The 14335-nt window shown below is 42.7% G+C and overlaps 1 protein-coding gene across 2 annotated transcripts in view; it reads left to right on the top strand.

Moving 5' to 3' along the window:
- ACP1 (acid phosphatase 1, soluble) overlaps positions 1 to 12776 on the top strand; it is a 14349-nt gene extending 1573 nt beyond the window's left edge. The window contains exons 2-6 of one of the 2 annotated variants that reach the window (XM_012659647.1): positions 4857 to 4930; positions 5170 to 5283; positions 10420 to 10481; positions 12254 to 12359; positions 12500 to 12776. In XM_012659647.1, the coding sequence (XP_012515101.1) occupies positions 4857 to 4930; positions 5170 to 5283; positions 10420 to 10481; positions 12254 to 12359; positions 12500 to 12577 (434 nt within the window). In that variant the 3' untranslated portion in view covers positions 12578 to 12776. Of the gene's footprint in view, positions 1 to 4856; positions 4931 to 5015; positions 5130 to 5169; positions 5284 to 10419; positions 10482 to 12253; positions 12360 to 12499 lie in introns of both variants that reach the window. The other variant, XM_012659646.1, reaches the window with a different exon arrangement.
- Positions 12777 to 14335: the final 1559 nt, after the last annotated feature.

The raw sequence follows: 14335 nt of genomic DNA, 5'->3' as shown, positions 1-14335 counted from the left end.
TTATTACACAAATTTTATTTTAATTATTGATAGCCTGTTGAGATCCCAGCTAGATTTAATTTTCTCGAGGGCAATAACTGGCTTATTTTTTGTTGTATTTCCAGCTTTAGGACAATGTATAACAGACATTCATGAGGCATTTGTTGAAGCTCATTTTTATTAGGGCAGAAGGGGAAGGCTCACCTTGTTTCACTTTGGTAGTGGGCATCATTTGATTTTTAAGAGCTTCTTTGAAGGCCGACTGATAAAATCAACAAGTTTCATAAACAGTAGTTTAGCCCAGGTTGGGTACCAAATAGTATTCCGTTGTTGCCTCATTTATTTTTGCTTAGTGTTGTGGCCGTGGTGGTCTCCTGTGCCTTGGTGGCTGTTAGTGGGAAGTATATGCTCGTACACACAGTAGTTCCACTTTGTCCTTGGGGAATACGTTCCAAGACCCCCCCAGGGAATGACCGAAACAGTAGGTAGTGCCAAACCCAGTTGCCGTCGATTCTGCTTATGTCTTCCGCAAATTTAGTGCCTTTTCCATCTTAACCGAGCACTTGTGCACTGTGGTTGTGCAGTTTCAGGCGAGACAGCAAAACTAACAGGAACTTCTTTTTCCTTCTTCGTAACTTCGCAGATAGAAGACCTGTTCTTACTGTGGATCTTAGCAACCTCAGCATGGGATTTTTTTTTCTTTCCCGGTGAGGTGGAGAACTTTCGCCTTTTCACTGAAAGGAGGCACTTTACGGCTCCTCTCTGGCATCTCCAAATTGCCAGCATCACTGCTTCTGCACTTTGGAGCCATTGTTAAGTAGAATAAGGGTGACTTGAGCAGGAGCACTGTGGCACCACTACAGTGTGTCTGGTCACTGAGACGGCCACTGAGTGACTAGTGGGTGGGTGGCGTGAATGTGCCCCACAAGGGGGTGATTCACTTCTGGGGCACGACGTAGCTGGACAGCACATTTCACCACACCACTCAACAGCACAGATTTAAAACTTACGAATTGTTTATTTCTGGAATTTCCATGTAATATTTTCAGACTGAGGTTGACTGCTAGTAACTGAAACCATGGAAAGAAAGCGAAACCTCAGATAAAGGAGGACTACTGTGTTTATCGCCAATTCAATTTGGTAATTGTTTTTCGAGCACCTACTATACGCCAGGCACTGCTCTAAGTACTAGGGATATATATTGTAGTGAGCAAAATGGGAAAAAATTCAGCCTCTCCAGCGCTTGTATTCTATCCCAGTCAACAGCAAGTAGTCATTGGTGTGCTCAGTCAGTTGTTGTGAAGTGTTAAGAAAAGGAAAGCAGGAATGGGGATGGGAGTGGAGGTCAGTTTTGAGTAGGATGGTCAGGGAAGGCCCCACCTGGAAGGTGATTTTGAGCAAAACTTAAAAGGGTGAGGAAGCAAGCCTAGGATGTTCTGGAAAAGCACCGTGGGCCCAGATGAAAGCAGGCGAAGGGAGAGCAGTAGCTACGCCCAGAACAGCAGGGAAGCCACTGGCTGCGGCGATTGACCGGGTAGCTTTCCTCAGCCACGATGGCTCCTCTGTCCCTGAGGACTCAGCAGATAATTTGAATGAATGTTTTCTCATTTTTCCCGTTCTAGATACCTGTACAGGGAGAAGTTACTTCCTTAATACAGTGGAGTCTGCGAACTGCTGTGAAGAGCCAGAGAGTAAATGTTTTAGACCTGTAGGTCACACCAAAGGTGTAAGGGTGGCAGCAGCCCTAGACTATTTTCATGTAAACGATTGAATTCAGGTCTGTTCCAATAGACCTTTATTTCTGGGCACCAGAGTTGGAACTTAATATAATTTTCACATCACCACTTTTCAGTTTTTTTCAGCTACTCAACAATGTAAAAATGATTAGCTTTGTGGGCTGTACACAAAGGTAAAGGTGGTGGGCGCGAGTCATGGTTGTCAGACCTGTTTTATGTCCAGATCTTGGGAGGCCGTGTGGAGACTTGGGCTTACCCTAAATGAGATAATCATTGGAGGGTTTTGAGCAGAGGTGGGAAATCTCATTTTAAGATTAAAAAGAAGTTTCCCCCAGCTGTTGTGTTGCGATTAGGCTGAGGGAGGGGCACGCCCTTACTAGTCATGTGGTGAATAGTTGCCTTCTGGGAAGATTTGGTGTAGACAAATGCCATTTCACCTGACAGCCATACACAGGACAGTAAGAACTGGATGGTTTTGAAATATAGAAATTTTATTCCTTCAAAGCATTTATTCAAACCCTTTTGAGACTGAAGTATAGAGAAACATGAAAGGTTTTCATTGGTAAGGATAATGGCAGACAAGAACCGAGCTGGTTTCAGCGAGATTGCTAAGAGCGGTTTATGTTTTTGTAAGATAGAGACCAACTAGGGAACGTGGTCTCTGGGGGCTGTGCTCCAGCCTGCAGTTGGTGGAGATGGTCAGACTGCCCCCGTGCCACACACTGCGGGGTGCTGGTCCCTCACAGGTGAAGCAGACACAGCGCCTGCTCTCTTGGAGCTCAGCTGTTGTCTTTTGTGAGTCCCCGTCTTTGAAGTGAAGGTGTCGAGGAAGGGTGTGCAATAGGCTGCCTCACTGGAGAAAGCAAACTTCAGACTTCATGTACTGAAGCTTTTTCTGAAGCTTCAAATCTGAAGATGGCATTTTAAGTTTTTAGACCTCGTCCCATGGGGGGAACCTGAAGTCCTGTGATTAGTGATGCCGACGGGCTCCAGTTTAATAGCACGTTAATTTGGGGGCGTCCGCTTTCAATCTCAAGAGGGCAAAGTATTAGCCTTCCAGAAAGTAAATAGTCCAAGTTTTCATATGGTGGGAAAACTGGGCTGTGACTTTTCAGTTAATCATAATTTTTTGTAAGGGGATGGAGCTAGTCTTTTTGTTATGTCTTTAGATGCTGAGATATCAGGCATCTATTATTACTTCTAGAGTTCCAAAATAATAACGATTGTCTTAGTTTTGGAATAGAGTATTTGCTGCTCAAAATATTTCCAAGATACCGAAGGCGTATGGTGACAAGTAAAATAATTACACACCCATAAGAAGCCTTTCAGTAATTAAAATAGTGCTGATGATAATATCTGTTTGACACATTGACTGCCACACTAGAAAAAAAATTTTTTTCCTTGGGGCCACAATGGTTGATCACAAAAATAGAATAAAAACTTTGAAGACAAAATGATCCATTCTAATTTAATGTTATTTATTTTCTGTGCGTGAGTTATATGCAATTTGAAAAATAGTTCTCACAGCTCCCAAGGTGAAGAGACGTGTGAGTTACATATGCTTCACGGGCTCAAAACTAGTGTGAGTTAAATACAACTCACATGGTAGTTAATGTGTTAAAAAACTAAATAATTTAGAATATGGAAAGGAGAGACTTCACAACACAAATCAGCATAGAGAGGACATCCAAGGTTAATTTGTCTTCTTTCCCTTCGTGGTTTATAGATAAACTTTTTACCATGGAAACCGCAATTGGAAAAAAAGTACAAAATATGCTTAGGTCCTACAATGTAGAAACTGAAGAATGTTGTGAAGGCAAGGAGTTGTTTCATGGACTAGTGAGTCACTTGTGATTCACACTAGAACATTCTAATTCTACATGTTTATCGTAAACCAGAAGATTCTGATATTAACAGAGTAAAATCTCTCATCTGTCAGTTTCCCTTTTCCCTGCCTTCATTTCTCTTTCCTTAATTCAGTTCCCAGTGTTTGAGGTCCGAACACGATACCCCAAAGTATGGCATTTTGGCTTTGAGCTAAAGGAGGTTGGTCAGCCTCCTGTTTCTCCCCAGGAAGCAATTCCTAGAAACCAGGGTTCCTCTTCCCCAAGGTGCAGGAGTGCTGGGAGTACCTTTGTACCTCCTGGTGCCCCGTAGCCCGTAGCCAGTGCGAAGCAGATGACAAGGTGGGGGCTGTGAGCCACACGTGGGAGGGAGGGGCCAGGAGATGGAGCCCAGCCGTGTGGCCAGGGGTCCAGTCTGTCCCGCCCCCTTGGTTAAACCCCCGCAGAGACCCAGAGCTCTCATGAGCTCCTGGGTGGGTGGTACTCTGAGGGTCGTGGGCAGGCATGGTGGTCTGGAGCACTGTGTCCTTACCCTCGAGCTGGCTGACTCCTGCCATCCACAGTGCTCATGGCACAGGGCTTTGTGCGCGATGGCTCAGTAACAGTTTGCTGATCGCTCTTTATACCTAAATACAATTGTTTCTATATTGTCTTATGAAACAATATCCTTATCATTGTGATATACTTAAAAATAGAGGCAGTTGACCCTTGAACCACGTGGGTTTGAACTGCAAGGATTCACTTATAGGTGGATTTTTTTTCAGTCACATGAAGATCAGAAATATCAGTGTTCGTGGGATGAGTCACCTGCATGTATGAGAGCTGGCTTTCCCATACGCAGTTCCGCAGGGCCAACCTGTGGATTTAAGTATGCGTGGATTTTGGTAGGGGTGTGTTCTGGAACCAATCTCCCAATTGTACCGAGGGCCGGCCGTGTGTTTAACCCTATTCTGTTGTATTTCACTTTAGAATAAGCTGGTTGCAACCCACTTCATTGATTTCGTGATTCACTTCTGGGTCATTAGTAGCAACAAGAAAAACAGTGATTTTGGTTAAAATAGTTTTTCTGATGTCTGTGTCATTTATACTTTGAGTACTTGGACAGTTGATGTCAAATCGCTGAGCTTGGTTTGGCCCGCTGTTCCCCACCAGAGTCATGGTATGAAACAGTAGTGCCACCGTGGTTTTTCCCTGGGGACAGCACGGCCTCTGTGCGGAGTGTGTGAAGTGGTTTGCGGAGCTGGCCTCTGCCCTTCCATCAAAGCTAACTTCTCTCTTTCTGCCCCTCTTTTTTAAGGTAACATTTGTCGGTCACCCATTGCAGAAGCTGTTTTCAGGAAACTTGTAACTGATCAGAACGTTTCAGAGAATGTAAGTACCACTCATGTCTTAGAGAGGCCAACCTGATGCCTCTGGGCAGAGAAGTGCCCAAATCTTTCCTTTTTCTCCCCTGCAGTGGAGGATAGACAGCGCTGCGACATCCGGGTATGAGATAGGGAACCCCCCTGACTACCGGGGGCAGAGCTGCATGAGGAGGCACGGCGTTCCCATGAGCCACGTTGCCCGGCAGGTACCGTCCTTGGACTTGAGACATGTGCTTTGTGTTTCAGTGGGTCATTGACAGCGGCGCTGTTTCTGACTGGAACGTGGGCCGGGCCCCAGACTCCAGAGCTGTGAGCTGCCTGAGAAATCATGGCATCCACACAGCCCATAGCGCGAGACAGGTAGACAAGCTCTTGTTCCATTTCTAACATGTAAAGTCCCATGACTTGAGAAACTGTGCGAGGCTTAACCAGACTTACGTGTTAATGGGACACTTAGTCTGCCCGCTGTTTCACTTCTGGATGCACAGTGCTAAAAGACTGGCATGATTTTGGAATTTGCTTATTAAAATGCATATAAAAGTTAAATAATTTATAATGAGAGAGCCTGGCTGGCAGCTAGAGCTGAGCGCTGGTGGTCTTTCTCTTCTGGGTAATTTGTAGGTATAATACCCATTTAGGCCATGGTGATTATTATGCTTATATTACAAGTTTGTTGCTAGAATAAAGTTATATAATATATACAGAACATTATTTCAACTGTAAAGTGCCTTAGAAACACAGGGTAATGCTGATACCATAATGGACACGTCATTACAGTCTGTTATGCCACACTTGCGTGTGAAGTCTAGTAAAATCACAGCCACACACTGCAATTTCAAATGAAGACAGCCTTGTATTTATGTTGTGTGTTAGAAGGTGCAGTTGATTTTCTAAGAGTTCTTTACTTAAATTAAGTACGTAAGGACTGGCTCTTTCTGAAATGGAATTTTCATTGGGCAGAAGACTGAACATTTTTTTTTAAGTTTTACACAAATTTATTGCATCCAAATAGTTAAGCGTTTGCAATAATACACTATTTACCTCTTTATAAACAGCAACACTGAAAATACAATACTACTAAAAGGCAAAGCATAAGAAATTTATGCATGATTACACAATTGTGTACACATTTACACACAATTACAGTATGCTGTCTAGGAAAGTATGTCCTACTCAAAAATGTGAAGTTGGAAAAATAATTCGAGGATTTAATCATGATCTGCAAAGTTTTGAAAGTTGCTTAGTGCATATTCAAACATGCTCAAATACATCATCTATACTAAAATAGTGCAAGAAGGTATTTGTATCCCAGTCATGACTAGATAACCCTTGGGCATTAGATACCTCTTTGGTATAGTAGATATTAAACAAGTTATTCGTGGTTTACTTTATAAAATCACATGAAACTGAGCAGAAAGAAAGACATGCTCAAGATAAAATTCATTTCTTCTCAAAAGTACGCAACAGAGTTGTATTTTTTAATTACAAATACAAGATAAAGATTCTTTCCAATGTAATACTTGACGGTTGCAGAAACATATGCTTAGGTACTTTAAAAGTTGAAAATGGTGTTTATAGTTTTCCAGACTCTAACACAAAAAATTATCATACCCTAACTAAACTCTTACGTAATTGTTAAGTATGAAATCAAGGTTCATCACTCATAGTTAAATTAGGATGTAGAATGTTTTAAACATTATTAGCCATTTCACGACATTTGAAGCCTCATGGTTCATAGAACAACAAATACATTTATAAATGAAGAGGAATAAAAGCATTTTAAAAGAGAATAAAATTTTAAATGCTTTCATAATCTGACTGTGACGATATAAAATCTCTGGTGAATAGTATTATTTATCCATTCCTGTCTCTTCAGATGTTTTCATACCTTCCAATTTCTACTTGCAGCTGTTCAGAGAATATAGATTTATTTTCAGTAGCGCTTCAGAATTATAGGCACTCATACCTCCAAGTTTGATGTTGTTAAGGTCAGATTATTTTTCATACACTGAGTATATAATAAAAGTAGATGCAAATGAAGTATTTTAAATATATACACCTTAAAAAAGCAAAGCCAGAAACTTTCTTTCAAGAACAGTTTTAATTACCAGATTGGAAGTAGTATTTGCAGAGTCCGATTCTTGCATTTTTCTTTTCTCCGCTGCTTTTAAGAAAATTTTCTCAATAATGTTATTTTTAAAATTTTGAAGTACTATCAAGGTATGTTTTATAGATCAGTATCACATCAGATCTTTGTTATGTTTGTAAGTTCTTTTTCTTAGCTAATATCACAATTCGTGTGATACCTACTCTTAACTACATTCCTTAAAATCTTAATTTTCCCAGTACTTTCAGCCTAGATTTAATAAAGTATTTTAGGGTGCTTATTTCTTTTTAACTCTCGCAGTCAGTCTCTTAAGCATGTGAGCTCTCAGTTCTGTTAGGTAGATGGAGGTTTTGCTGTGTGAAGCATTCCTTTCTTCAGCTTTTCATTGACCTGTGCACAGACTGTGCGTGCAGCCTTGAGGTCCTTTGGCAGCCACTCCTCCTCTGGAGATAACACTAAAAATTCATTCTGTCTTTTTAACATTATAGAAGTGGAATTATGGTAAATGCTGTTTTCTGTCAGCGTTTTTTGCTTGTGATATTTTCCGTGTTGCTGCGTGTAGCAGTAGTTCATCGTTGTCATTTCTGGGCACTAGATTATTTCACAGTCTATTCACTCAACTCTTGATGGACGTTTGGGTTGTTTCTAGTTTGGGCTAGTCCAGGTAGAGCCGCTGTGAGTAGAGGTGTGCACCCGCGTGGGGTCCCGTTGGATGTGTGCCCAGCGTCTGACGCAGACCTCGTGAAGTACGTTGGGGATACTCCCTCTTTTTCTGTCCTCTAAAAATTTGTTGAAGATTGGTAGTATTTCTGCTTATCATTTAGAAAATTCATCTAATCAGTTGTCTTTTTGTCATCTGTCAATTTCTCTGTCTTTAAGTTTCTCTGTCTTTCTCTGTCGCTGTCTTTAAGTTTTTCTTTCACTACTTAGTTTTCAGCAGTTTTAGCATGAGAGGCCAAGTATGATTCTTGAATTTGTGGCTTGATGTTTCTCATCAATTTTGAAAAATTCTGAGCTGTTAACTCTTAACATTTTACTTCTCCTCTTTCTCTTTTCATCTGAAATTCAACTTGTGTGTGTATTGAACATGCATTTCCTGTGCTTTTTTCTCTATTTTCTGTCCTTTTTACTTTGTTCTTCAGTCTGAGGTTTTCTACTGACCTGTTTTCTGACACACTAATCCTTCTGTTTTTAAGCAGTCTGTAAACCTATACTTACTGTCTGTTATTTTATTCACTTATTTAAGTTTTGTTTGATTTTCTGGTGACATTCTACATCTTGCCTTGTATTCAGTCATCACAGATACTTTACGTAAAGTGTGGCGACGCTGACCTCTGGGTCCTCTGTGAGTCTTCTTTTCTCTTCTGTTTTCTCTCTGTTTTGTTGGTTGGCATCTGCTCACTTTGGGCTGCTGTAACAGCATCCCTGAGACTGGGTAATTTATAATGAACAGAAATTTATTTCTTACAATTCTGGAGGCTGTGAAGTCCAACACTGAGGGGCTGCCTTTGGCACGGACCTTGGTGGAAGGGCAGAGAACCCGAGGGGGCGGTGGTGAACTAGTCCTTTTATCAGGAGCCCATGCTCAAGGTAAAGGCGTGAATCCATTTGAGAGGCAGAGCCCTCACGACCTAATCACCTTTCAAAGGTCCCACCTCTCGATGCTGTTGCACTGGGGGTTGAGTTCCTGACACGTGAACTTTGGGAGAAACATTCAAACCATAGCACAGGGCTTAAATAATTTTCAAGAGTTAAAAGAATTCTACTACTGAACGATTTGAGATCTCTGTTCTGAGGCCTAGTCAGTGCCCAGAATTAGCAAGTGCTCTTGGCGGTGGGGGAGAGAATTTCAGCTTCCCTCTGTGTCGGGAGTCTGCAGGTGGAGGCATCTTGTTTGTGAGTAGTTTATCAGGGCAGAGCCAGGCTTCTGCTACCTGTAGGCGGTGGCTGCTTTTGTGCCACGACAGCAGGGCTGAGTACTTGGGAGAGAGGCTTTGGCCCACAACGCCTGACCTTCACGGGCGCACGCTGAGGACGTTGAAGAGGTGTTTTGGCTTTTTATATGCATTTTCTACTCGGTGGTCGGGCTGATTTGCTGCAGGCTGTTTCATTTAGAGCTGCAAGCAGAGTCCTTTACTGTGCGTTCTTTGTGTAAGTTTTAGCAGTTTCTCTTCTTGATTATTTTGACCTGTAAAAGTCATGTAACAGTTCCTAAGTCTTTAAGAAAAAGATTACAGTCAATCCAGAATTTAAAAAATGTTTAATATTAAAGCCTAGGACATTTCTCACATTAATTTAAAGAAATAATATCATATTTAATATTATACTTATTCTAATAGATTTGAAATAAGTTAGTGGCTTGGGAATGTTAACACAATACAGTCCTCTGTAATTATTAACATGTAATTTAATGGAAGCACATACTGAAAGCCAAAATTTCTCTTTTTTAACAGAGTAATGAGTATATTTATTGTTCTTTCACACAACTGACTGTTATAAGAGAATATCACTACTTTGTTTAACCAGGTTTTCAATATCTTCTATGTAGTTTTACTGTACAATGATATTTTAGAGGATTTTTTTAGTGAGGAAGATTATTACTGAAGTTATGTTCTTGGAAACTGTTTCCACCTTTGTTCAACAGCATGTTTATGTTCTTATTCTGTCGCTACTTACAGTAGTCAAAATTCACAAAATAATATTTTCATTTATATTGTAAGTAGGCTTATGTTTATAACCTGTGTCAGACACAGTGATGAGTTTTGCGGTTAGCATCAGTGGGGACACCGAGTGGCATTCTCTTCTGTGTCAGGTTTAAACTGTGGGCGTCACTCAGGGTGAAGGCGGACCGGAGCTGCGGTTGCTCTGCGTGTCCTTCTCGGGGAACCTTCCGACCACTTAGGTTCACCTCCCCCCACCCCACCCCCTCTCGGCCTGTTTCCTCCAGGGTCTGTGCTCCGCATGGAAGGGCAGCTGCCCGGGACAGGGTCTGTTTCGCTGGAGCATGTTGCTGAGGCCTGGACTGTTCAGTCTCGTAGAATGAAAGTACAGCAGGGATGAAGGGATCGAAATGGGGCGTTTTCGTGTGTTGACTGAATCGCACTTTGTCACTGAGGAAGTGAAGCGGAAGTGTGAGCGTCATGTCTTTATGTCACACTATGTTATCATTATCGCAGGGAACTTCGTAACAGAATTTCTTTGCAGTATGATTTTGGGAATTAGGCTTAACTATTTTAACTTAGAGGTGCCCCAAATTATTCATTTAATTAAATTGTTCATTACTGAATAACAGACACAAATATAGCAGGGTTTTTAAGTACTGCTTTGGATCCTCTAAGCTTGGATGGTATAAATATAAACACTGTATTTTGACTTCTATTCAATTTTAGATTACCAAAGAAGACTTCGCCACATTTGATTATATACTATGTATGGATGAAAGCAATCTGAGGTAATCGTATTTATAGTGTTATTTCTGTTCCACTCTCAATTCAGTGATAGGCCAAGTAGTTTGTTGTTAAAATGACTTCTTTTATCTTAAAGTTTTTAACAGACAGTGATGGTCACAACATACAGAATTATTTATTTAGACTAGTGAGAAGTTCAGAGTATTCTAGACTTACAGGCATGTTTACTGGGAGATACACCTTAGATAAGGGAAAGTCCAATTAGCGTGGTTAACTGGAAGGTTAGCTGGGTTGTGATGTGGAGTCTGTACGAGGAGATGTGTTGTTCTGCAGGAGAGTGACTTTCTCGCTGCTGTGAGGGTTCAGGGACAGGGTGGCGCCTTATTGTTTCTCGTGCGAAAGCCCTTCATCCGTAGCTCCGTGGTACTGCCCCATCTTCTCAAAGTTGAGACTGAGGAACAGTGGGGTTAAGTTCTTTACAAGTTCAGAGAATTAGGGGTGGGTGTGGGGGGATTCAAGCCTAGGCCCAGGGCAGAGTCCTGCCACAGCTCCTGTGACGCGGCCGTGGGAGCCCCGTCCCTGCCTCGTGGCACCGACCAACACTCATCGTAATTCAGTGCAACTGAGAATTCACTAATTTGCATCATTGCTAATTCATAATATTTTATGATTTTTTTTTGATGAAGAGAAACTGCTTTAGTTGCTTTTGCAGGGGTGAACAGATAAGGATCCACCTTTTTACTTTTTTTTAATTAATTAGGACCTTCCTTGAAATGTATAAATTTTCCATTTTTGTTTTTCAGTTGTTAACTTTTTTTGTTCTCATTTTTCTCATTTACACCATTGCTTATAGGAGTTGTACAAACCCTCTAGTGGGAAAGCTGAGTCTGCCTTGACTGGCGTTGCGGTGCGCAGCGTGTCTCTGTGCGGCGCAGGCGCCTTCCAGGCCCAGCCCGCTGCACAGGCCTCGCCCTCTACCGGGAAGCTCTTCCTTGCTGCTTGGGCCAGTCGGCTCCTGACCATCCTTCGTGGTTCAGCTTAAGTTCGTTTCTTTGTGGCAGTGTCCTGCTGCCCTGCCACCTTGGCCAGGTTGTGCATGAGGCTTGAGGGCTCCCTGCACCTCCCGTCTCTGCTCCCACCCCTGACCCCGCGGCTCCCTGCGTGAGGGTTCTTGGCCATTGCGTTCCCTTCCCACAGGCAGCACCTGCCTGACTGGTCACTGGTGCTCGGTTGGAGCGAGTGCAGTAAATGGAGGCGTGACCTAAAGCTGGCTTAGCTCTTCTTTTCCCTTTGTAGCAGCGTGAAAGCCAAAGGTGGAACGCGCCAAGAGTGGAGCTGAGTTTTCAGCTTTGGCAGAAGCTTGAGGAGCCAAAGAAGGAAGAGTAGTTAGTGAGGCGCACACACTGCATGAAATACCGTGTTAGGATGTCTTAGGGGACTATTGGGACTCGGGTCGCTGGGTTTCTGAGTTCCTTCCTGTCACCTGTTTTATCTCGGAAACATCTTTTGATTGATGGTCTCAGTGTATTTCACAGGGGAAAATACAATTACTGTCTGCCTTACAATGTATGTTCTGTGTAACAAAACCGGTGGGACTGTGCTGCGCTGTGAGCTCCCGCCTGAGACAGCCAAGACAGCCGTGACTGCGCCTGCAGCGGGGTCGGGTCGCGCAGCTCTGCGGGGTGTTCGGTTTCATTTCTAATCAGGTCACTTTTGCTGGATTTTGATATGGATGTTTCATAAAACCCTAGCAGATGTCCGTGTTTAACTTGAAACCATAGATCAGAAAACTTAAGTTCATGTTTCAATTTTACAGAGATTTGAATAGAAAAAGTAATCAAGTTAAAAACTGCAAAGCTAAAATTGAACTGCTTGGAAGCTATGATCCACAAAAACAACTTATTATTGAAGATCCCTATTATGTAAGTACAGTTCACCTTCTAGGGCTCATGTGAAGACATCATGTCCGTATCCTGCCATATTAAATAACAGATAAAGGTTTTCTTAAGGACTTTTCTCTTTATGCAGGTTTTGCTATTTTTTTCTTCTTCCTGTCCTTTAGGGGAATGACTCCGACTTCGAGAGGGTGTACCAGCAGTGTGTCAGGTGCTGCAGAGCGTTCTTGGAGAAGGCCCACTGAGGCTGGGTCTGGGCCCTGCTGCAGCCAACAGCACTAGACCCCGCCCTGAGGCTCTGCCTTTCTCAGTGTGCTCACGTGTAGTGATGTTCCATGGTCCCAGCTCCTCTTCCGTTGACTTACTGTTTCTTACCTTAAAAAATAATTGCAGGTGGAAATCAGTTGTGTTTGGCAGAATGATAAATAAAACTCTTTGATTCAGTTTATAGTATAGTAAGCGTTCTTGGACTACTTGAACCTGTCACTTTGCCCCAATAGCAAAATTAGTGGAACAAACCAGGTAATAAAACACAATGAAGTATAAACCTCACTTAAGGCCCAGGTCATCATCTAAGCCTCTTGCGACTTAGATAATCTCGTCTACCTCTTGAGTAGGTTCATGTGGATAGCTCGATGGGCAGCGCCCTCTGCTCCGGTGCACCTCTCTGCCCTCCAGGGAGCCCACAGTCTAGATTAGAAGTGTTTTAATTCACATACACCCATAGTGCACACTAGTATATTTAAACGACAGGACAAAGAAAGATCTGTGGAATCAGTCGTTAGCACCTTCAGTACTTCTCGATTGCTGTCTAGTTTATTTCCTGAGGAGGCCAGCTCATTTGCTCCCATTTGAACTACTTTGCCTCTGCAAACTTAATTATATCCAGAAAGAAGGACACTTGAATGCTGGTTTATCTGTGGTCAGTTGAGGAATGTCTGTTTTCTTATGCCCATGTAACCCAGATGTCGAATATAAATTGGCTTAGTTGGGGAAAAAAATAATTTAAAAAATTGGAAAAAGTCCTGTGATGTTGGTTGGCATGCTTAAATATTGGCATGTTAATAAGTATTCGTTCCTTGGCATTTAATAAATTTATAGGCAAATATAGGTAATTTCTATGTACTTTAGGTAATCTCAAATTCATGGATATGTCAGAAAAGATTGTTTTCATAATAAACTGGGGTGTTACAGAAATACAACCAAGATACAAATCTGGTGTCTGCCTGCTTTTTTATTGACGAGTGAAGGAACATTCAAAAGCATTGCCTGTGTTGTCCTGTTCAGATGAGCTGTGATGTTACATGTGCATGTTTACCTTCAGTATTGGGAAGTAAAGTGAAAATAAGCACGTTGCTGCCCCGCACGTAATGCCTTATTCATTCAGAAGGAAGTCTGCGGCTCTTTGTCCCGGAAGTGGCTTTGCCCGGGCACCACCTGGGTGGGCAGCACCCCAGGCTGGGCCGCTGTGCGGCAGGTGAGTGACAGTGTGGTGTCCTCCCTGTCTTGATCCTCCAGTCATCGTTGGTGACCCCAAATCCTGGGAGAACTTTTAGTCAAAAAAAATCAGTGCTCATCCAAAGGCTGAGTGGATGGATCATTGCTCAAAAGTATAGGAGGAGTTTAGAGGAAGGGGAGACTCGTGACTCCTGGTCTGGGTGTCTGTTCTGGCCTCGTACCACGAGGGTCCCAGGGTGCAGAGGGGCGTTTGATCCTGGACTCACTGGTGCCCGCCAGACGAGGGGACTAGCTTGCCCACCACGCCACGGGGAAGGGCCATGGTGTCACCACAGGACGGTGGTTTGCTCACCGAGTGAGTCCTGCTCCTGGTGGAGTAACTCAGACATACAGAAGACTTAGGGTGTTAAATAGAGTGGGTATTTGGTCATGATACCCCTAAAGCGATTGGGAAACAGGATTCTGTGAGAACAGAAGATACCCTGTTCCTGTCACTCAGTGTTTACTCTTAAAGTCAAGCAATTTCTTACTCTTTCCTGTTCCTT

This window comes from Propithecus coquereli, unplaced genomic scaffold (assembly GCF_000956105.1).
Source record: "Propithecus coquereli isolate 6110/MARCELLA unplaced genomic scaffold, Pcoq_1.0 Scaffold625, whole genome shotgun sequence".
NCBI lineage: Eukaryota > Metazoa > Chordata > Mammalia > Primates > Indriidae > Propithecus > Propithecus coquereli.
This window is presented reverse-complemented; position numbering and strand designations above follow the sequence as displayed.